Source organism: Melozone crissalis, unplaced genomic scaffold, assembly GCF_028551555.1.
Source record: "Melozone crissalis strain CALT ecotype California unplaced genomic scaffold, PUWL_Pcris_2 ptg000006l_1, whole genome shotgun sequence".
Taxonomy (NCBI): Eukaryota; Metazoa; Chordata; class Aves; order Passeriformes; family Passerellidae; genus Melozone; species Melozone crissalis.
Window position 1 is genome coordinate 45,519,167 of NW_026535784.1, and position 24,845 is coordinate 45,544,011.

The 24,845-nt window shown below is 41.7% G+C and overlaps 1 protein-coding gene across 1 annotated transcript in view; it reads left to right on the forward strand.

The window, feature by feature from the left end:
• UNC5C (unc-5 netrin receptor C) overlaps window positions 1-24,845 on the forward strand; it is a 244,952-nt gene that overhangs the window by 168,490 nt on the left and 51,617 nt on the right. The window contains exons 3-4 of the mRNA XM_054291801.1: window positions 5,061-5,204; window positions 18,965-19,068. Of these exons, the coding sequence (XP_054147776.1) occupies window positions 5,061-5,204; window positions 18,965-19,068 (248 nt within the window). The remainder of the gene's footprint in view (window positions 1-5,060; window positions 5,205-18,964; window positions 19,069-24,845) is intronic.

Genomic DNA, 24,845 nt, shown 5'->3' on the forward strand with positions numbered 1-24,845 from the left:
TGCTGTTCTGCCAGAGGGTTCGAACACATACCAGTGTAGCACTTTCACCAAAATTGCTTTATCAAAGTTCTGAGGAGGATTTTCACAGGTCTTGGGTATTAATATCAAATGCTGAACAGTTATGGCAGCCAAAATATATCAAAACAGTCTCTTGGCAGAATGATGCCTAGTGAGGTGTAGATATTAACTCTGTGACCTAGACTGACTCCAGGCTGAATAATTACATTTGATTAACTGATAAAAATTTTCTGTTTTCTGATGGTTTTGGTGATCATTTATTGTCTTGTGCAGTCTTATATGGTCATAGAGCCTTGAGATATTTTTGTTTCCCTAGAAAGAAATGCATCTGATCAGCAAATCTGTTTCTTTTAAAATCATTGGGAAATTGGCCAATTACTTCAGTGGATGCAATATGGAAGCCATGAGTTATAATTGCAGTTATCAATAATCTGCCATAATATCTACAATTGCATTGCATTTGCATGCATTTAAAAAGATAACATTTGTACCTCTAAAGACTAGATAATCTACCGCACAGTTTGTATAGCCAGCTAAGTTAAGCACTTGGGGGACCATGTGTATGGAGTGTGTCTTTGTTTTATTGTGTTTCTAGGATACAGTTATAATAAAAGACCATGCATATAAGGCATGATTCCCTCTTCACACTTCCTTTTGCTCCATGAGGGACATTAACTTAGATTTTGATATACACTATGAGCTAGTGCCTCTCCCTGTGCTTATTAGCAGTAGGCAGTCTGAGAAAGATTCCTTCCACCCTCTGCCTTTCTCTGCCCATTAATCCCTCATAGCCTGCAAATACAGAAATAAGTAAAGTTCCTTCCTACCCCCTTTTAGAGAACAAGTTGTATTAGTCCCAGAAATACATTTGTTTTATTGAAAAAGCTGTGCTAGTAAGTAGCCAAAAATTGTGACGTATAGACAACTTCTTAATTCACTGGACTGGGACATAATTGCAGAAGTTATGACAAATGTCATGAGCCTTCTTCATTGCTATCCTCCACCCTGAACTGGGCAGAAAACTACTAGGACAAAAGAATATCTTAGTCTGGTTGTCAGCTGGTGACTGAGCCACACCCAGCCACACTCCCATGGTGAGTGATAGGGCTGAGAATCCAGCAGGTAGAAGTGAGGGAACTCATGGGCTGAGATAAAGGCAGTTCAATAGGTAAACCAGAAACTGTGCAAGCAAAGCAAAGCATTTATTCAACACTTGGTAGGCAGGCAGGTGTTCCTAGGAAAGCATGGCTCCATCACAGGTGACTTTGCAGAACAAATACCACCACTCTGAACATCTTCCTTATTCTTCTCTCAGCTTTATATGCTGAGCATGTCAGGGATATCCCTTTGGTCAGCTCTTTGTGGATTTATAAAAGGAACTTGTCAAGCATTCTAGCTGCCCACATTGCTGTTATTTCCCTTCAACTCTGTCTGTTATGACATTGCTTGAGATAGGAATATCCTGACTTCTTGTGGGTTATTCCACCATCTAAGTGATTATTATGTAATTCTGGAAATGTGCAGTTTACTCAAGTGTTCAAAAAAACCCCACATTTATGTTGTGTATCTTCACCTGCTATATAGCTTAGCTGTATAAAGAACTAGACTGAAAAATTCAATCTATTCCTAAAGAAGAAGATAAGGTAGAGGATTTACCCTTCTGTGAGAAGATGACATTTTTTTACTTAGCACAGTGACAAAGGCCAGTACCAGGTAGGTATATGATGCATAAATTATTGCTAATCTCTTAGTCTGTCTTGTCATAAGTGTATTTGGGCAAAACACAGGGACTGGTTTTATAAAGCAACTTCTAATTTTGCTCTCAGAGTTTGTGCACTAACTTATAATCAAGCAATTTGATAAACAGTTGCCTGTTTATCAGAGGTGCAGCATGTCACATTGTCTGGAAATATTGAGACATGGGTTTTTCAGCTTTTTTTCTCCTTTTTCCTTTTTTTTCTTTTTCATTCCTCTAGCTAATGTTCTTTAGTATAGAAGTAGAAGCAGGTCCAACAGAGATAAGATGAAGATCTCTGTTTGAAGTCATCATGCAAGGGTTTTCCTGCACTTGGTGCCCATGGGAGATGGATAAGCAATACACTCCTGAATGAAAGCAGACAGAGTATGCCAGCTCCTCTGTGAAATCTAATGTACAGCAGTGTGTCAGCTGGTAACAAGGCAGCTGCTATCTGAGATATCTCAGCAAATTGCAGTGTTTGCAATATGGCCTAGAAAGGGATTTTCTGATTGGGGTGATGTTGGAGGCTGCTAGCAGAAGGAATCAGATTGTGAGTTGATACAACAAGGGAAACACATCTCCTTGTGCTTACCCCAGGGTCTGAGGGTGGGTGTGTTTCAGCTGGTGAGGGTTTTCTCCTAAATCAGAGTTGCTGTTTGTGCAATAAGGCACCAGTGGGTTGTGCTGGGAAGCAGTGGTGGAATCAAGTCTCCGAGTTCTGGCCATGGGTCCTTATATCCCAGATAATCTAGTGGCACCACCAATTGGTTTTGTACATTTGAACGCTAGGAACCACAGTTTACCTTAGAGATTAAGACACAATGATGTTTTTTGCTTGTAAGCAGAAAGAGGTAGAATTTATTTGCTATGGAAAGAAGGTGTGCGTCTCTTTGGTCATGGCACAACTGTTGATGCTACTCAAAGACCAAATTACTCTGAATAACCTGAAACCTGTCAGTACTTCTCAGCCATCCCAAAAGGTATTACCAGGAGTAGCTTGTTATTTTGAATTAGAAAGCATCTCAGGGGGTCTGAGATGAAAAGTTCTGCTGGTGCATTCATAAGGAATAGCTATTTGAAGTATAGTTTTGTATCTTCCACAGACAATCAGAAAACAGCATTTGTGTCCTGAATGTTAAAGCTATTTCATAATCATTATTAACCAGCATGGTCATTATGATCATGCTTGTTTTGGCCCTTGGGTAACAAAGTTCACTGCTCCATCAAGCTCTGTCATAATCAGCATTATTATAAAAACATAATATTGTAACCTTCAAAAGCGCCCTGGGCTAGTGCAGTAAAAACTGAGGGAATGAGCTGAATCTTTAGGCTAGCAGCAGTTGCACTGGGAAAAAATAACAATTTTTATGGATGTAAGGTACGTGCTCCTCCCCACCCTCTTCATGCTCTTCTCACCAGGACAAAAGCTATCCCTCAGACCCCTCTTGGAGCTAAATTAGCTCATCAAAGCAAAATAAGTTTATAACACAGTATTCACTGCATATCAAATTCCCATGCACTGCTTTGATTTCCATTCTTTGGAGTGCTGTTACCATATTTTGAGTATTTCATTTCAAAGAGAAGAGCTATTAAGTGTTTCCCCCAAAGAAGCTGATTATTCAATGGCTAAAGATGTCAAGGATAATGAAATAAAAAGGGAGCTGGGCTGTGATAGTCTCTAGCAGGAAAATACATCTCATTAGAAAGCATTCCCACCAGAGGAGTCTGTGGTATTACATGCCTTAATTCCTTTGCTGCTAGGTTGTTGCCCAAGTTTGGGATGCAGGCAGCATGCAGCCGCAGTGGCAGCGCACAACTGTGTGCAAACAGTAATTAATCACTGGCTCCCTGAATGGAGCCTCTGTGAGGCTGGAGGCAAATCAAAGGGCTGGCCTGCTTTCCAGCGCTTGAGGAACACGCCATGCTGTACAACTGGGAACATTCACCTTATGAATATCCCCTTGTAAGCCCTGTGGCAGGAGGCTGAGGGGAGCACAGGCTCGAGTCTGTGCTCAGCAGAAGGACCTGCCCTTTGGTGTTTGGTGATGGGGACAAACTGTGCATGCTCTGATCCAAGGATAATTCAGTTCAGTTTCCTGGCAATTCCAGAAAGAAAAAGAAAATCAATCTCACTACGCAAAGCTTTGTATGTGAATTTATACTTTCAAGGCTGTTTGCAAGAGTGCATCTTTGAAATGACAGTGGTGTTCTCTACAGGCAGATTTGCATTCAAAATTTGTCAATACTTTGGCATCATCAGCAAACAGCAAATATGCTGGGAAAAGGTGTAAACACTCTCTCCCACCCCCACCCAGTAATTCGGAGCCTTTAGACACGGGAGAGCATTTTGAAGCAGAGAAGGGAGTTGTGTCAGTGTGAAACACAGGGGTTGTCATTAGAAGATCCACACATTTTGCAGTGATGTTGACAGTGGTATCTGAGACACTACAAAATTTCCTTGCACTTAGAAAATGCAAGAAGGCTTCCCCAGAGAGAGCACTGTGTGGGAAATGTGGGCAAATCTCGGTCTGCTTGGGAGGATGGCAACTGGGTCACTGTCCTCATGGGTGCAACTGTGGGTTTGGGGGAGGGTTGTGCTGAGATGGGTTATGGAGGGCAGGGCCAGAGAGACTGCCAGGCACTGAATTGTGTTTCACTGTGTTATAAAATCCCTTTAAAAATATCCCAATATCTGCAGCATATGTGACAGTAGTAGTGCCCTAATAAGGCACTGCTTGCGTTAAGTATAAGGCAATAAGCTTGCAGTAATCATACTGCAGCACATGTGCTCCTCATTATGAAGTATCAGGACATTTTCTGCCATCCTAAAATCTATTTTCCTGGCAGCTCAGCGTCACAGTGAACAGGACTTCTCCCTGTGCTGTGTCTGTCTAGGAAAAAGAGATGAAGTACAAAAGAGCTAAGGAAGTCATATAAATGGAATGATTATGTGGTTTTATGATATATCAAAATAAAACTGGTCTGGAATGTCCCTTGATGTAAATTGTCCTAGAGATATGATACAATTTATATTAGCTGTTCCTCCAATTTGTCTAAAATACATGCTGTATGTGATGAAAGTCAAAATCTCAGCAATTAGTTTTTCACTCACCCACATCTCTCATTATGCAGATAAAGTGGGAGTTCCTTTCCCTTCGCATCCTTATGACAGTGTGTGTTGCTGAGATATTTGTAGAGAGCTGTAAGGTCTCCCAGCAGTTTTGCCAGCAGATTTCTACAACTACGCTCATTTTCTGTCCATCAGTACGGCCAGCACTGACCAGTGTTCCTTGCCCCCTGACAGGTCTGATTGTGCGGGAGGTGAGCATCGAGATCTCGCGGCAGCAGGTGGAGGAGCTCTTTGGGCCAGAGGATTACTGGTGCCAGTGCGTGGCCTGGAGCTCGGCGGGCACCACCAAGAGCCGCAAAGCCTACGTGCGCATCGCCTGTGAGTGCTGGGCCGGGCCGCGGGGGTCGTGGGGCTTCCCTGAGGACAAGTGCAGTCTCTGCCATTCCAGGGAGACGTTTCGTTTCCAACCACTCTGTATCTTGTGCAGTTGTTGATGCATACTGAAACTGAGGCCTTCAGAAATATTCACAACTGAGGCCTTCAGAAATATTCACAAGAGTTTTGGTTTATTCTCTTCTTAGGAGCTAAACCTCGTTCTCCTATGTGTGGCATCAAAACTGGTTTTTATTGAGTACAGCAGTTTTATGTCCCCATAAAAGTGCCTGAAGCTAATGAGTAGGAACCCTAACAAGGCAAGCTATGGAAAGAGGTGATAGCTGTTCTTTTCACAGAACCACAGAATGGTTGAGTCTGGGAGGCACCTTTGGAGGTGATCTGATCCAGCCATTGACTCAAGCAAGGACAAATAGAGCCAATTACCCATGACCATCTCCAAATGCCTTTTGAATATCTCCACAAAAGAGACCCCACCACTGTCGGAGAATGACTTAAAGAAAAGACCATGAGACATAAAATTGAGAGAAAAGTATAAGGGAAAAGTAAGGCCGTTTCTAACAGTTCTCAGCCTTCTGATTTGTATAAACAATAAGACTCTCTCAGGCATCATTCTATAAACAATGGAGTTCTCAGATTGTCTTCCCATAACAAGCAGAACACCGTCTCTGGGAAGGCCTGCCATCCTGAGAACAGATGCAGAAGTTTTGGGAACACTGGTTTCTGTTTTAGTTTCTGGTTTCTGTTTTGGTTTCTGTTTTTGATAAACAATTGTAGGTATTCTAAAACAAAGGGAGTGGTTAGAAATTTCTCTGTTAGCCTATCATGACATTGGATTACAGAATATTCATGGCGTTCGTTAGCACTGTTATTTAAGGTGATTGATTGATCAATAAAGTTGGAGTTCGATGCATTACCAGGATGGTCGTTCTCCCCTTCACTTCAATACACCACCTCTCTAGGCACCCTGTGCCACTGCTCTGTCACCCTTACAATGAGAAAGTGTTGCCTGGCGTTCAGAGTGAACTTTCTGTGTTTCATCTTCTTTCCATTGCCTCTGGTCCCATCACTGGGCTGCACTGAAAAGAGCCTGACTGTGTCTTTGTTGCACTCTCCCATCTAGTGGATGGGATCCCTCTGAGCCTTCTCCTCAGTCCCAGGATGAACAGTCCCAGCTCTCCTGGCTTTTTCTTGTAGGAGAGCTGCTGCTGCCATCTTTGTGGCCCTTTGCTGGACTGCTTCCAGTATGTTCATGTGTCTCTTGTACTGGGAAGCCCGGAACTGGTCCCAGCACTCCAGATGTGACCTCACAAGGGCTGAATGAGGGGACAGGATCAGCTCCCTCACCTGCTGTCAATGCTTTTTCTCTGACACAGCTTAGGACATCATTAGCCATATTTGCTAACATTTGCTGCATTTCTCACTTAATGTCATCTTGCTGCCCACCAGAACACCCAGGCTCCTTTCTGTAAAGCTGAAAATATGTATCACTGCAGTCAGATAATAGAGCTGCTGTTCCTTTGCAAAGAAAAAAGTGTGTGTTTAGCATATCATGTGATCAGATTGGTAATATGAGTTTGAAAGTGGTCATCTGAACCCTAGTATTTCATCATTGTTATTCATGGCTACTAGCCTCAGTATTTATTTGAAGCCATTCCCAGATTAGACCCCAAGAACACAGGGCAACCAGTTCCCTGAAAACAGATCTTCATTTAACTGTACAAATATTTAATGTTCATTAATTTTCAAAGAGCTGCTTTTCTTTGTAATAGAGTAGTCACACTGGGGACTCCCATTTCTCTTTCACATGATGAAATACTGTTCTGTATAATAGGAACAAAATATATTATCTAGAATTGCCTTTCTTCCACTGCTTTCACTCAGCAAAAACGCATTTTGTGAGAAAAGGTCATTGGAAGCTGGATTTGCAGCATACTTATATTCCCTGCGCTGTGCCTAACAATTTATAATAGGATAAGAGAATTCTTCCAGCCAAATAAACCTTTTCACAGACATTTTAGAGGAAGGACTCTCTGTCATTATAACTCTCCATTAAGAGCTTGATTCTTCTTCTGTTCTTGAGAAACTGCTACTTGGTTAAATCCTCAAAGAGGAGGTACCTTCTGTATAAACATCCAGATACAAATCTCAGAGGTGCTATTTAAATACCCATTTTTGAATGCTTTTAGTCCAAGTAAAATAGGAAATAGGGACCTTTACTTTTAAGTATAGCCTGCCCTCAGAGAAGAATTTCCCCAGGGCTAAGGGGAATTAAGATCATTGTACAAGGCAGTCTTCCTGCAAAAGCAGGAATGCCATTACACGTGTGCATATTGCTTTCTCATGGCAGGAAGCTTTTGAAAACTTTGAGGATTTTCCATTTTTTGTAATGAAACAAAAGAGAGTGGTTTCAATCCTTTTTTTTTTCCAAGCAGTCAGCACTTCAGAGAGGCTTAGCAATGTTTGAACAGGTTTTTTAGATTATGACTCTGCAGTTAACTCATTCAGTAGATTCTCATGTCCTGCCAGGTAGCCCCTGACAGATGTCCATTAAATTAACACAGTTTGGAAGTATTTTATGTATGCTTAAGTGTATTTTACTTGATATTTAAGTAACTTTTGTGTCCTGGCATACCTGTGCACCTAATTCCTATGTAACACATAATCATTATGTATTATGTGTCAATGCAAGTTATTTTATATCAACTGACATTCCCAAGTGTCCACATTTCTATTGAAGGTGATTATAATACAGAGTTTGCTTATTTTACTTACTATATTTTGGAAAGAGGGGAACAATCAGTTCAGTGATTTTTCCAGAGTCTCAGTGGCTTTTTTTTTTTTTTTTTCCTCCCAGAAAAGTCTAATTAAATAAACACCAGGGAATTTTAGACGCCTGTAACTCAAATGTGGCTTTGTATTTTACTGACGTTTTTTTAACCTCTTGTCCCTGAATTTGGGGTTCTTGGACAGCTGTGACACAGGCAAGTCACTTAGAGTCCCTGGGATTAAGGGTTGAAGTATGAGTCCTTCAATCTGTGGATTTTAAAACGGCAACAAAAGCACATTCTCTGGAAAATTCTCCATGCACAGATTTCTATAAATTTGTCAGGTAACTCCAACCTACTTTTTGGGAACTCAGGAAGATGATGTGGGGAATATGCCTTACTTTCTGATGACATTTGGTCTGCAAGATCACTGCTTTAACCTCAGTTACACCAACACTCATCTGTATTCACAACTTTGACTACTTAGGACTGAATCTGCACTGGCAATAAAAAAAAATTGTGTCCTAACTTTCAGTGCAGCTGGTTAAGTATTCTGATGGTTACACAGTGTGCCATGAGGCTGGGATACAATGTAGGTTCTATACAGTATTTATTTATCCAGGAAATCAAGGATGTCCAAACCTTAAGAGGGACAGAAGAGTCCATCTCTCCACATCAGTCTGTAGCCATAGCTGCTTATTTGTCACCAGTGCAGTCTTCCCTTTTAATTGGCACAGGAGTGAGCACTGACACCTTTGGGAGAGGTGAGGGGCCAATGGAGCATGTAAACTGCTTAAGTGGAATTATTTATCTTAATACCTGAACTGGTGATTTTATCTTGACAGGTGCAATTGTAGCATAACTAGCCATATCTAGCACATTAGGAAAAGCTTCTCTCCTCTTTCTTTCTCTCTCTTCCCCTCCCCCCATCTCCCTCTTCCCTTTCTCTCCCCCTTTCTCCCTCTCTCTGTTCATTTAACTCTCCTTTTCTCCTTATCCACTTTTTGTTTTTTCTCCCTTAAGCCCTTACGTCTGATTCTGGAATTATTGTGTCCTCTCAAGGGCTGGAGCTGCACTCCATTAAAACAAACAAACAGAAAAATAGCACCCAGCATCACTGTTCACTGAGCGTGTAATAGAATTAACTGAAAAGTAATTTGAAAGTGTGAAAAATGTGCATCCTGGAAAAGCAGCTTGTGTTTGTTTAATACAGGGTCAGGCATGTGTCAGAAAGTACATAACAACCTGGTCAATGAAAGTTCTCTGTGAAAATCAATTGCAACGTTGCTTTGACCAAGAGCTTCAGTTATTCAGGAAAGGAATTATCTATAAATATGGACTGAAGATGCTGCTGGTGTTCAAAGGTTGCCCATGCTGGCAATACAGACAGGAAAAAAGCCTGAGTTTAAAGACAACATTCCAGCTTCCTTAAGTGTTCAGGGCATTTAACTGCAAATCACTGTTGCACTCCTGGATCATGCCTGTGCTGGGAAATGACTCCCTTCTGTGCAGGCTGTTTCTGCAAAGGCATGACTTTCCTGTTTCACAGAACTCATTGTCTTGGGGCATCAGTCTCCCCATTAGAGCAGAGCTGAGCATTTCATCCTCTTAAACCAGCAGATTTGTTGGGATTAATTTTCACTTTGCCATTTTAGATATATCAGAAGCCAAAAAAGTAGTGATACCTAATGTATGTATCCTGGTGGAGCTGGAAAGATGCAATAAATTTTCTAAGATATTTGCCTAGAAAGTGCTAAAACACATTTCCTATTTATTTGCACATTTCTGATTTATTCTAGGCAAATCCTATGAGGAGCCTTAGAAGTCATTAATATGTTTTGATGCAGTTTTCCTGCTCAATTAAAAATTTTTCCTGTTGTGGAGGGAGGGAGAAAGGAGGGATTTTGGACAGCTTTACCTTTGGCTGTGAAAAATGCAGCTGAATATAAAGCTTTATATGAATTTTCTGTAACAGAGCTGATGCCATTGAGCAGATAAAACAGAACGGGGCAAAATTCATGTTAAAACAATGAATGAGATCTGAGCCTGTGTAACCAAAAGCAGAGTTAAACCCACTGGAACATACATCTGATAAAGACTAAACAATAGCTGCAGGATTTGACCTAATTTTTAGATCAGATAATAAAGGGGTAGCTAAGACAAATTGCTTTGAGCCCCTGTGCATAGAGCAAACTCACTTTTCATTTGCACCACTTTGGTATTGCTGTAGCTTCACTGACTTCATGATGTTAACCCATGCTCTCCTTGAGAAAATATAGTAAAAATTTAAGCCCTTTATCTGCTCCCAGGTTTTGGATTTGTTGAACATCTATGAGAAAAGAGAAGCTTTTTCTATAATTTCTATTACCTTTTTTCTAATTTTTCTATTTCTTCTATTATCTTTTTTGGTGTAATGGATGTGAATAGTTTATTCTTTTCCTTTATTCACTATCGTAAAATCAGAATTTAAAAAAAAAAAAGCACAAGAAAAAAGATTTTTAAAAGCCCTGATGTAGTAAGGAACTGTGCTTGTTAATCTTTTTTTTTTTTTTTTAATTCTGTACTAGTTTCCCGTGTACTTATCTGAAAGCCTTTATTCTCCCAGACATTTTTTTCAAAGGCATGCAGTTAATATATGCATGTCAGATACTGTATACTGATAAGATAAATGCAGTACAGAAAATTAGATTGGTTCATCTGATGGTTTATCTCTGCTTACAAGGGCTTTGCAGTTATGCAAAGGAGCAGATATGAAAAACAATCACATATTCTTTAGTGATACTTGTTTATCTCACCTTGTAGTGCTGGGGCCCATGCTCCATGGCTCATGGCTGCAGTGCCTTTCTTCCCTCCCTTCTCCTACCTGATCCAAGCCGAGCTGTGAGGACACACTGCAGCCACTGGAGCATTAGAGCCCTTTACAATGGGAACAAAGTTTGGTGGATGTTGAGATAAGCACAAGGGAGCTAGGAAGGTCAGCAACTGAAAATGTTAATAGGAAGGTACATCCAGGATGTCCAGTATTAAAAAAGAACATTAAAGTGTGGTTTGTGTACTTTGGCAAGTGTGTGTGAGAGTTAGCAGAGATAGGACCTTAATTCCTTCCTTCCTCGTGTGCCATTTAAGTTGCTACTAATCAATATCCGCTGCCTGGAGTTAATAAAGGGATGACTGAGGCATGTGGTCTTGAGCTGAGATTACTGAAGAGCAGCAGATTACAGAAAGGGCAGCAGAGAGGTTAACTGTGCATTTAGCTTATTCAGTCCTACCGACCTCTCTCCTTGTGCTCCTGAAAAGCACAAGCACTCTTCTGTACCACTTCCCAAGTTAACAGGCATGACCACTCCCTAATTTAAGAGTGCAGTTGCAAATAGAAATTACGTTGCACTGTATGGAAGAGCCAACTCTATAAATTAGGGTGAACCTGGTGTTTGCATTGCTTAAAAAACAAAAGGAAACTTCTTTACTGAATTAACAGTAATTTAATCCCTCTTTAGGAGCTTTGAGAATATCCTACCTACACTGTCATGCCTAATAAATTATCATCTTTCAGTATGGTCTGATATGGCCTTAGTGTTGATAGATCCAGCCAGGAAGTTAATAAATTTTTGCTTGTATTTTAGTAGTCACCAGACAGCTGTGTGAGTTATGTTAGTGCATCAGAAGAGCAACAACAAAACACCAGTTACATAAAGAGTTTTCAGTTTTAGTGTTTCAGTGTCTTGCAAATTCAATTCTACATGTGAATTGTAATGTACACCTGGTGTTTCTAATGTCTGTCTTTAGTACCTTTAACACATCTGTCATGTAAAAAGTTACCTGTTGAGGTCAGGTCATTTAAACATTACATTTAGATTTATTTGAAAAACAAGAACTCGGGAGTCCATCTTCAATCACCAAATAAAATAAAATAGAAGGAAGTTTATAAGTTGGTTTTAAGGTCAAGCTTACCACAAAATATTGAGCTATCAAGTAAAAATAGAAGAGGAGGAGAACAGTGTGATCAATGTACACCTGGGAACCCATCTGCTCAGTGGATTCTTGACAAAGTTTGTTTACTTGTATTTTTTACAGTTGTTTCAAAACAAAATACGTTGAGTGGGTCATTCTTCATTATAAGTACAGCCCACAAGGAAGCTGGGTTGCAAAAGATGGTTTAGTCTTACGAGCACCTGGCTGAATTAGCTTGGAGCTAAAGAGGGGAGGGGAAAGAAATTATTTTCTTGCAGATCTGTAACCAGTGAGTCTCTAGACTCATTGGGGTATGGTGTTACCCCAGCTGGCTGAAGATGCCATTGACAGAATGAGGGCTGGCCAGTCTGCACCTCCCATTTGTTCAGGCTGAAAATACAAAGGAAATAAAAGAGGAGAGAAGGTCCTGGGCTCATGCAGAGTGTCTTGCAGATGGTATCCTGGCAGTGAAGAGGTGTTCCTCTCCTCCTTCTGTAGCCCAGGTCAGTGGATAGAGCAGCCTGCGTCCCAAAACAAGGTGTGCACTTCCAAGAAGCTGCTGCAGTCCCCCTCAGCTGTTTGGCCCTGGAAGCTCATGCTGCTTCCTGGCTATTGGGGCCACCAGAGGGCTACAGACAAGCTCAGCCAAAGCGACAAACTGCCAAGCATCTTTGGAAAGGTGGAAGTTCTACCACCCATGATGTTCCTCTCCAGACTGAAAAGGTGGCTGTGTCAGCCTCATGGTGTTGTAACATTTGTCTTTAGGACTGGCCAGAAGTGAAACAGCCCCTCCAGAAAAGGAGAGAGTAGCACAGAGTTGTGTATTGAGGATTAAGACAGAGTTTTAAGGTATTGACTTATTTCCTCAGTCTTCAGCTCCAGCTGCTGAAGCGTGGGCCAGCTGAGAGCCCAGCCCAGCCCAGCTGCAATCCCATTCCATGAGCAGCAGTGCTCTGGAGGAGGGCAGGAGGCTTTGATCAATGCCCAACCTGCAGCTGGTACCGCAGGGGACTCTGCAGGGCAAGACACCACACTTAGAAAAGCCATTGATAGAGGTTGCAGGGGGATCCCCTGATGACACTCCTGTGATTGTCTCACTGGAAGTCTGGTTTGATCTAATTAATAACAGAGCTGGAACCACACTAGAACAAAATGGAAACAGAAGAGGTTTTTGTACCTAACCTTTCCATTGCTTACCCACTGGTGAGATTGATCCCCTTGCAAAGGTCACAGACTCAGCTGTGAACATTAAAGCAAGGCCAAACTATGCCTGACAGGGCAGGGTTCCTTACATTTAGAGTTGCAATTCAGTATTTATTAGACTTTTTTTTTTTGAAGCAAAAAGGTGTCTCTCAACTCTATCCACATTGTGGAAAGTGATGGAAGAGACCCGTTTTACAATATTAGTCATGTTTCTGGAACTAAGAGTCAGTCATCCAAGTTTGGGAATAAATGCACTGAGAAGAGTTTTCACAAGCATGTGGATTCTCTTTCACTTTATAGAGCATCAGTGACCTTTTACCAGTCTTTTCCCACAATTATTTTTCTCTTTGGATGTTCTTATTAGACCAGGTAAAATTAAAATAGAATTGAACCTTGCTTCTTTAGAACACTCTCAGGGGAAGAAGGTAGACTTGAAATCTTGGTTATATATCACATATTGGTCCTCTCATAACAGCTAGAATTTTACCAAGCCATATTCACTTTTTCTCTAGTGTTTTTATTGGGTTTTTTTGCTTTTGATGTGTTTTGTTTTATGTGGACATCTGTATATACTTACCTGTATAAAGGAGGTTAACTTTTGTACGGAAATGCATACTTTTTTGGAGGTCTTTTCACATGCTTAAATCCTTGTTTCTCTGAAAACACACACTGAACATATTTTTCTCAATATTCATATTTAATATGACAGTTGTATAGAAAAAAATGTGTCTTTTTTTCTTTTTGTGCTCTTAAATCTTGCTCATATTTTAGATTGTTTGTTCTGATCCTGTTCAGTAAACAGGAGGAAGGTTGGCGTTAGAGTTACTAGAAGAACAGAGTCTAAAAGGTCTACCAAGGGCAGAAATCCATCTTTCCCTGACAGTAATGCTGCCTTGTTCTGTTTGTCTGGTTTGCATCTAATTCCTGGCTGACAAATGTCCGTTTTTCATGCTCATTCATTAGTCACCCTTGCATTAGCACCACATTGAAGTGCCTGGTCTGCCTCTTATCACATTTCTCAGAAATGATAAAAGATATCCTTATAGTTTTACCCACCCACACATCACAGTAAAAAACCCAAAACAACAAAGAGATAAAATATATTTGATTAAAAAAAAATAATAGGGTTGTTCTTCGTTCTTTCTTAGAAGCTGACAGGTAGAAAAGGAAGGGAGAAATGACTTCTGTGTAATCTATTACCTTTTGCAGGCAAAAATCCAACTTCTGAGTGTTTTGTAAGATAAAAATGTGTTAAACACATAATAAAGCAATTTAGCAGTGCATCAAAAATTAGATCTAATGCCCCTTTGTCCAAAAAGCATAGCAATTCAGAAGTAAAGTTAACATGGTGTACACTGAGAGTGGTTTCCTGTTACTTTACTTCAGTTTTATCCTTATGAAAATTCCCTTATTTCCATGAAGCTCTTTTGCAGCCTTATTTCCTTATCAGAGAGGGCTGTGCAGAGCATTTCAAGAGTCCTGGGGAGAAGTCTCACCATAAGTATGCTGTAAACATGCTGCAATATATGGCACAAGAGCCCCCTCTGAATCCACTAGGACTGTGCCTTAGTAAGGAAAATAGTCTGGCTCAAGGTGGCAGACCAGAATTTTAATTGCTGCCTTTGGTTTCTTTTATGAACACAGCCTTGAAGGGAAGGTAGAGGTGGGGTAAAGCCCCTGGTGGGGGTGCAGGCTGTTACCTGAGCCTGGCAGTCAGAGAGCTGGTGAAAGACAGGATGGGCCCTTCAGCATCACTGTCCACTTCAGATCATTCCACTATGGGGAATATTACCTGCAGAAGGGGAGGAAGGTATTGCTAACACCAGCAATGTAGGGTTATTCTACATTACCAGACTAATAATGGAAAGAAAGTACAGCTGCCTTTCTCTCTTGTCCCCCCAATGGAAGGTAAAGTGCTCTCTCAGCATCTCAGTAACAGGGCTGCTGCCCACCTGAGATTTTCATAACAGAGAGGTCTTGATCCAGAATGCATCAAATGTTTTATTGATTTGCTTTTCCAGGTATATTTTTTGAAGATTATTAAAGCTTCTTTGGGATGTATTTTATTAGTCTCTTACCATTCCCTGGGAAAATGAATCCCTTCTGTCCCCGCTCACAAGCAATTGTTACTTAGATGACACTTTGAGAAATGGAAAAGTGTTATTGAAAATACTCTGCTTGGGAAAAATCCAAAGTCCCTCAGTACATTAGCAAGCTCACCCACTCCCAGCTGACAGTTTCTGTGATGACTATAATTGTTAAATGGCAAAGGAAGCTGAAGGTTGGAGAATTAGAAGGATGTCATTGTTACCCACAGAAATCATTGCAAGGGCCATAGAGAAAAAGCAGTCATTTCCAAACTCAGTGCTGTCCAAGCAGGGTGTTTCATGATAGATACAACAGATGAGGAAGATGTTTGTCCAGGTCCTTTGCTTCATCATCAGTTAAAGACATCGTGTGTCACAACCTTATGCCTGGTTAGGTCAACTAACCGTAAGTGCCTTGAACAGTTGCCATCTGGAGCCATTTGTAGGTGACATGGCTGCTGTGGGAGGTGATGGGATAAAGCTGTGAACACGTGGGAGGGAGCCAACAGGATATAAGAGCTCCCAGTCTTGTAAATACACAATTATGTACCTTTACCCCTGCCAAATTAGTATAATTTACTCAATAGTATCTAATGGCTCCTTTGAGAACATTACTGCCTATTATGTCAAAGGCTCTACTTAGTGTATTTTTAGTTTGTGGATCATTGAAATGCTTGAACCCAACAGTGCCATTAGAGCATCCTCCCACAGCAAGGCCCTGTGGGTGGGGCAGCCAGGAGAGCAGGGGACCCAGAGAGTTCATCTCACCTGCAGCAGCACCACTGCAACTGTTCCCTGGGAAAAGGGGCTGTTCATACCCAGCAATTCCAGCTGTTGGTGACAAAGATATTAAAGGAGGATTTTTTTACTCTTATTACACATTTCTACATTAATGCTATCACATTTCTACATTAATGCTATTTACTTTTGCATGCACTAAAACTTGGGGATTTTTCTAAAGGCAAGTGCTTTGTGGGAGAGGTGATTATTGTGCACGTGAGGCAATGCTCTGTTAAATATTTCAGGTAGGTAGGTAGGATAGTAAATCAACATGTCGAGAAAAATATTCAGATTATTATCTAATCTCCCTCTACTGTCTTCAGCCTGAACACCTGAAAGCTATTATTAATATGCTATTTAATATTGTGCTTATATGCTTCTATTACTATTACAGTAACTTTCTCATTTTCCCTCAACCATGATATTAGAGCACAATAATTGCCCTGTGCTTGTGTGTGTACCTGCTAAATGCACTAAGGTGTACCTGATATAGAAGTAATCCTTTTCTTCTGAAGATGTCTGTGGAACTAGCAATAATATGATCTTATGGGTACTGCTAGCAATATAGCCCTAGCTGTTTGCTAATTTGAAGCAAACTGCATTATCCTGATATTATTTGTGCCCAGAATACCAATCAAGCCCACAGGATGGATGAGGAGCCTGGGTCCAAAGAATGTAACTTCCCAAGAAACCTACCAGCTCCTGAAAGAGCTGCTCATTTCCACGTTTAACATGCAGAACTGCAGCAAGCCAAAACTCAGCATTTTGTCCTTGGAATGACTCCCACCCATGGGCACCTTGGGAGGGTTTCAGATTTACTCAAATGGAGCCATAGAACTCAAATGTCCACTGGGTAGCCTGTCAGAGAGGGTGGGATGAAGGTGCTGGTGCTGGCAATGTTGGGAACTCTGTAGACACATCAGAGACTTGCTGTGATTGCTGTCCCATGAATGAGCCTCACTGGCTTGGAATAACTCGAGTGAAAGGGATGCTGACAGGCACAGCCTGGCAAAACTTGGCATGTCATCCTGAAAAACATTCATGTCCAGATTTTTGCTCCTCCTCTTTGCCCTAAGTTATCTGGTATTGCAGGGTAGCTCTTGCCCCCTTCAGCAAGAGCTGAGGTTGGAATGGTGGATGTGATTTGTAGTGAGGTGTAGCTGTGACATGGGCATGAGCTTCCTTTTGACAGGAGGTAATTCCAATCAAGCAGAGAGCTTGAGGCAGCAATTTCTTACATTGGTGCAGTAGGGTGTCCAAATCTTATCTTTGGTGCCTTAAACTGTGGCCATAAATCTTGTCCCATCAGAGGGGCTCTCAGTATCCCTGCCCTGTGTGCCAGAGGGAGCAAGAATGCTGCTGGTGGGAAAGCAAGTGTGGGGCTGCTTCTCTCATGCCTGTGCTGCAGAGGAAGGAGTGACATGCCTCAGTTTCACTGGGGAAATGCTTGGATGTCAAAAGTTTGCCGCTGGATCAAGTTAAAGTGAGCATCTCCAGCTATGACAGGGCTTTCTCATGGTATCATTGAACTGATACTGAATTCCAGGTAGCTGAACAACCATGTTTTACCAATATAAGATAAGAGAGGTCTCATGCTATTTAAAGTTTCAGGGTATCAGAGGAGTTGATTTTGGTGGCAGCCACCCCATCTCCTTTTCCATCTCTGCATTTGCCAGCCCCAGGTTTTGCCTTTTGGTTGCGCTGATGCAGTTCCTTGTGTCAGCTCTTAATCAGGTCTTGGAGGTAATCTAGGAAAAAAAAAAATAACTCTTTGCATGGTTTATTTGTAAACTGGTTCAATTCAGTAATCTGTTTTCCAGCCCAGTCATAGGTTATTGCTTCAAAATATGAAATATCTGGCTTTAAAATTGTTCCCATATGACTTTGTCTTGTTGCCAATATGACACAAATATTTGTGCAACCTCACTTTGAGCTGATGTACGGAAATAGTTTGACTTTAGAACAAGAAGTAAAACAAAAATAACTGAGTTGTAAAGTTTTTGAAGTCAGGCCAGCTCTTTGATGTGACTTTGAGCATGGCTTCACATCCATTTGCAGAAGGAACTGGCAGCAGGGAGAAATATCCCCAGTAGCTACTGGGGCTGAATGCTCAGCTCTCCCAAGCCACGTCCTTCCTGGCACAGAGGGGAGGGTGGCAGTCCATGGCAGCAACATGGGGATAGTGATAAGGCGGGAACTTCTTACGTCTATTTTACCATCAGTGCAAAGATGTTACAGAAAAGTACAAAAAAGCCAGACTTTGCATCTGTCCAGTAAAATGAATTGGTCTGGTCTTTGGAGGTACATTCAATGCCCTGTCAGTCTGCCACATTTCTGTGGTGCTATGGAGGGATCCAAACATGGTTCAACTCCTTGAAGTGTCTTTTTATAATTATCATTATTATTACTATAGTATTATTAATAATAATAATAATAACTTAGTGCTACAGGGATAATGATAAGGTGTAGACAAATTAGCTAAAGCTATAAAGTTAATGCTTATGAGCTACAAGTACATTAAATCACAGCATGAGCACTTTCAGCTATGAGTTTAAGGCAACTCAGTTTATATGCTGTAGTGTTAAAGATTTATTTAGTTTTCCATAACTTTCTTTAGTACTTCACTGGTATAGTTTATCAAACAAAAATTATCTGAAAAAGGGACTTTTTTCATTTTTTGTTCTGTGTCTGGACATAACCTTCCACAGGAAGCCTTGGTTTCTCACTGGGTTCTCATGCTGTATCACAATATAAGTATTAAACCCACAATGAAATCTTTGCTTAATGTTGGAATGAAGTGAAAACATGACCCAGACTTTTGTTAATGCTTTATTTTTCAGGGAGTAGAACTACTGTTTTCTTTGTCTCTTGCATTTATCCAGCATGGTAATCAAATATATTATAAATGACTGGCTGATAATAGTGTTAATTATTTTATTTTCTTCTCCCTTCTCAGATCTCCGGAAAACTTTTGAGCAGGAGCCCTTAGGGAAAGAAGTGTCCCTGGAGCAAGAGGTCCTGCTCCAGTGCCGTCCCCCTGAAGGGATCCCAGTGGCTGAGGTGAGCAACAGCAGCAGGGTCTGGTGCTGGGACATCCTCAGTAGGGCCTGATGGGTGGCTAATGGTGCAGTGACTTACAGCAGGGCGTGATGAATGCGTGCTAATGGAAAGCTGACTGACTGCTGCTCATAGGCAAGATTGATTGGGACCTGATTAATGGCTTTGGGCTGTGGTGCCTTGCTGGGCAGAGCTGCAGGCGGTTTGGTTTCAGTTTTTTCTTCCCTTTGAAAAATCACAACTATATCTGGCATGCAGAGGACACATAGCTGTGGGAACATATTAATACCAGCCTGCTATCTTTTGTTTTGCTTTTAAAGAAAAAAAAAATCACTTATTCTGAGGGGCACCTTTCACACATGTTTTAATATTTAGTTTGCCAGACTATATTCCACTCACATGTGTATGCACCACCCTGCCAACTTGGCATGAGAGGATGTGGTACAATACAGGCTCCCAGGTAAAGCAGCACGAGGTTTGGGAAAGTAGAGGATGTATTTGCCTAATAACCCATCTTCAGGGCCTTAGCTGTTTTTCCTACTGGCTTTTAAGCAAAACGAGAGTGGGTAGCCTGTTCTCCCCTGCAGGAGCCAGCCTGCCCTTCAGCAGAATCTGTGCCTAACAACAGCAGTGAGCAGCAGCTTCCCTAAGTGCAGCACTGCCTCCAGCTTCAGACTCCCAGCTCATGGAAGGGGGGTCCCTGAGTCAGAGGGAGGCCTCTGAAATCCTAAATCCACTGTGGCTGTTATGAGAAAAATTGATTGCTAATGATGGTAATTCCCCTATCTGAATTCTCTTCGGTTTTCCTCTATGAGGCACAGAAGAAACTGTTGCCAATTTGCATTAGGATAAGTCAGACTGTCATGGCTAAGTAGCAAAGTGGTTGTCACTCAGCACTCACGGCTGATTTCTCAGGAGATGAAGCTTAAAGTTACCTCCCCATCTAACCCAAGTTTAGATTTAATCAGAATTGCAGAAACATGTCCACAAACATCAGAAAGAATAATTAGCACAGAAGATTTTTCCCTCTTTCTTGTTCTGTTGGCTGTTTTCTTTCCCCATTAAGATCTCCCAAAATGAAAAGAGTGTTTAGGTCTGCCAAACCAGCTTGCTGACAACTGTAATATTAATCAGTTGGGTTTCATCAGGAACTCAGCAGCAGGTTTTTATTTTCCTTTCTGATGTTTCATTGCATCAAATCAACATTTTGTTGTACCGTGACAGGAGTTTTTGCACTGGGATGTGTTGTTCAGGCAGGGTATGGTAGTACTGGGGAACTTCATTACCTTTGCTAGAAGCAGAGATTAATGCTGGCGGGTAGGTTTGTTTTTATGCAGTGTTACAGGCAGCTCTGGAATTTCAGCAGCCAGGCCGATTGTTCCCTCAGAAAGGTCTGTTATACCCAGTCGCGTGGCTGAGACCCAAACTGCATAATTTAACATGATTTGTGGAAAGTGATCTCTGAAAAAATCCTCTGTGAGCTGCTACCATAGCAGTTGTGCTTTTTCCTGCCTTCCAGTATCCTGCTCGGTCTGTCAATAGCCCTTCATGACGGTGCATTGAGTGACTCTGAATCTTATTTGTACCATGGTCAGGGCAGACACCAATTAACACTTGGCAGGCTCAGAAATCTTATACTCCCTATCTGACATTCAAAAGAACCATTCTCAATGTGGGTTTTTTTCCTCTTCTGACTTTTGAAGTCAGAAAGAGATCAAACACCCAGATTGGACAGCCGCCTAATACAGCCTCTTTGTAGATTCTTTCCAACACTATTAAAAGAACAAAGACCTGAACACTAATGAATATGAATACCTTAATGTGACACTTTATTACAGCCACTTGCTGAAGCTAGTAAGATAAATTTAAGAAAAAAAAAAGGAGAGATGAAAGATAACTTGGTGGGTTGAAGGATTACATGATTATTTTAATTTAAAGATGAATGAGTTCTTTGTTTAAGACTTCATTTATTTGTTTGGAGAAGTTTCTGATATGATGGTACAGGTAACTATTAGAAGGGCTTGGGAGAAGGCAGGCAGCAGACTGAGGCTGTTTTCTGTCTTGTTGAAACACTGCTTTGATTCCAAGTAGAGTAGGGTAATGCCTATGCTGCAGCTGTGAGCAGCATTTCCAATGCTTTGGTGGGCATGTGCTTTAGATTCTTCACACTCTGGAAACTGTGTTTTGTTTAGGATTTTTTTCTTACTTACTGGTTTCTGAAGGAGCCACTGTATTTAACACCAAAACAGACGAAGAGAAGCTTACACTCTGAGACTGTACAAAATGCACCTTCAGTGTAATGTGTGCAGTGCTGGAGTCCAGAGTCCCAATATCTTTTGCTTGCTTTTTCTCTTTGATTCCATTCTCCCCCTTCATTCACTGTTGGGTGTTCAGTTTGTTTTTCTTTTTTTCCTGGTATTCAAAGTGGTGAGAACAAGCATGCTCAGGGATAAATTCTGTCCTCTTTTCAGTATCTGGGGAATTCAGGCTTATCGTTCCCAGCATATTTAATTGCAATTAACTGTGTCAAGCTCTTATGGATCAATGCTAGAGCAGATCTTAGGAGTACTGAAAAGCTGAAGCACACAGCAACATACAGCTTCTCCAGAGGGCAAGAAGGACAAAGACAGAGATGGGCAGGCAAAGCTTTTAAAGCAACACTTACCAGTCCCTCAGTTCCACTAGTACATGACAAGCATTAAAGCAGGCTCAGGTTATGGGCACTATGAAAAAAGAAAAGAAAAAGTCAAAATCCAAATACAAACAGATGTGTTAAAATACACCAGTCTCAGGGCCTGAGGTCAAATGAAAGTACATCTCCTTGTTCACTTGGGACAATGTAAGGAACCAAGGATTTCCATGGTCTCTGGAAAAACAGAGATATAAACAGAGATAACAGAAATATCAGCTTCTCTGCCGTCATACACCCCTGCCCACTAGCCCCAACCAGCATGGGTGTCAGCTGCACCCTGGCATCCCTCCCCACTCCCAGGTTTATAGCCAATATCAAGCTGAACAAAGCTACAGGTTCTGAACCACCCAGGTAAATGTTTGGGCTGTTCCAGTGCATGGCCCAGGCAAGCAGCAGAAGGACCAGCACAGGTGCTGCTACACTGAGGTTTCTGCACATAGCTGAGGGGGGAAGGGGCAAGCTCACATGGTCCTCCTGTGACAAAAAGAGGGAAAAGATGAATGGACATAGAAACAAACAGCACCCTGCCCTAGCTCTATGCTTCTCTGCATTCTGCTTTCCCCCAGCGGGGAGAAGTAGGGTGAGGTGGAGATCAGCAGTCTGACCTGCCAGCCTCGTGCTCAGTGGAAATCAGCCAGGAGCAGCACCCCAGCATGAACAGAAACATCCATTTCAGTTCCACTCTGCTCTCTGTGTGTGATTTTGTAAACCTAACCTGAGAAGGCAGGAAGGATCCCATTCTGTGACGCTCCAACAGTAATGGCTGAGTTGTTAGCAATTAACCCCTTAGCTCATTTAACTTGTTCTTTGAAAGACACCAGCATTGTGTTGCACATGGTAAAATATAGTTAGAGACACTGAGTCACATCAAATTAGCTCATTTGGGTAGGTTATAGATCAAAACACAAATGAGATGTAAGATTGGTTAATATGCCATAAGCTGCCAGATGAACTTTTGCATTGAAATGTATGATTTGTGGAGCCTTTAACAGGGAGGTAATTGCTTCTTTAATTTTAATTGAGGTGTTTCACACAGTAATTTAATTGCAGAACAGGGTGCAGTGTACAGTTTGGTGACCCAGTTGGGTATAAAACTGTATGTGATATTTATCCACATTCATGGCTTTAATTAGGAACTAGAGCAAGGGGGAAAGGATCACTGAGTCAAGAGGCAGAAGAGAGTGTCTTGCTGAGTCAAGATGACTGTGGCACAAACTTTACTCAGCTGCTCTTGCCCAGGCAAAGGCTGGTGGAAACCAGGGACTTCTACAAATAGGCAGTTCCATCTAATTGATTATTAATATGACTGCTGTTTGTGTTGTTTCCTGAGAGCCTCTTATGTTTTGCAGCCGTTATCCCTTAATTGGGAGTTCATGTGTGTGCATTTCCATGCAGGTGTGTTACTGAGACAGTGTTTTATATTCACAGCAGGAAAATGAGCTCCAGGAGAGACAAGTAGAAGAGTTTGTGGCCACAAATGCTAATTGCTGTAAAGTGGCACTGTCCTTTGCAGTGCCTTGTGACATGCAGCAGAACGGCCTTTGGGTGTCAGGGAGAGGAAGAGAAGGGGAGCAGGTTTGTGTAAAGAAGGAGCACAGCCCAGAATGAATGAGGGCTGTTCATCCTTTGCTTTGGAGAGCCTTTGGGTAAGGTCTGGCCATGCAGGCCTGTCTTCCAAATGTACAGGATGAAGCACCCTGCAATTGTCAACACCTGGTCCCCTACATTTCTGTCTCTCTTAGCATTCATTTTACCCCCCAACCTACTGGTGGGTGGTCAAGTCACTCTTGCAAAGTGTGCGACATAGGTTGCAACCTCCTGCTTGAAGGACAGGTTTGCATTTGAATTTGTGCTTTCTTGGGAAATACCCTGACTACTAGATTATTAGATAGCCTTGTTTTTATATTTCCTACCAGTTCATTTCCACAGTGCAGAAACTCATGCCAAGGGGCATAGGTCTTCTTGCAGAACTGCTCTTTTGGAGGCCTGACTTTTCCATGGAACACACCCCTGAACTTTTTAGTCCAGTTCCACTGATGCCAGTGTAAGTGAGGGCAGAGCATGCTCCAAAGTGAATCCAGTTGCTGTGTGATTCAGTTCAGGCAGGGATGATCTGTGGGATGGGAGAGCAGTCAGACTTCTAGTTCCTCCATGAAATATTACAATGGGAGATTTTCTGCAAGAGCTCTGACATGAACCCTGCTAGCTTATCCTCTTCTCTACAGCTGTGGCAGACAGCTCTGGGATTATGGTTTAGCTAACACAACCTATCTGTCCATATGCCCTCATGGTGCCAAAAGTGCCAGTCAACATGTAGGCTATAGGCCTCCAGTTCAAGCTCCTCCTTCAGGTGGGAAAAGAAGCCCAGCCGCTTCTGATGGCCACATAGCAGGTGCTGTGGTTTTCATATTGCCATGATCTGGTTTTGAATTTGAGACTCTGAGGAACAAAGTTCTCCATCTGCTGCTACCATTCCACCTCAGAAGTTTATTCTGAGGCTTAACTTCCCAGTTTTGCATAAAGCAAAGCTGTAATGGGGCTGGAGACATCCAGCATCTGTACATACACCCTGCAAGCAGAAAGCTGGATATATGTGTAATTACGGAAGTGTTTCCACAGCAGGAACAACAATTCTCCTTATTTGCAGCAGAAGCACAATAAGAACAACTGAACAAAACACCATGGTGGTTTGCATTTGCTGTCTCATTCTCAGTATGTTTTGCAGTTTCTCAGAGCTGTAATTTCAGTTGCTTTGGAGATCACTTCTTTTTCCTTTTATTTTCAATCTTAAATGTGTATGAAATATCTTTCCAGTAAATATTACATAAAGGACAGCATCCTCTTCAGCAGATAGTTGCTGGGATGAAACCAGATCCAAAATCAAATAACATTCTTCAAAGAGTCACTCAAGTCTCACGGTACCTAAAATTGCTGCTGGCTCATATGAAAACTGCTAGAATTTTCTCAGTCTCACTCAGACATCTTGTACTGTGTCCAAATTGGTAGTTAGTCAGTTAGTTTGTTTCACAAATACCTTATTACTGGAATGTGTGTGTGTGTGTGTGTGTGTGTGTTACAATCCAGGTGA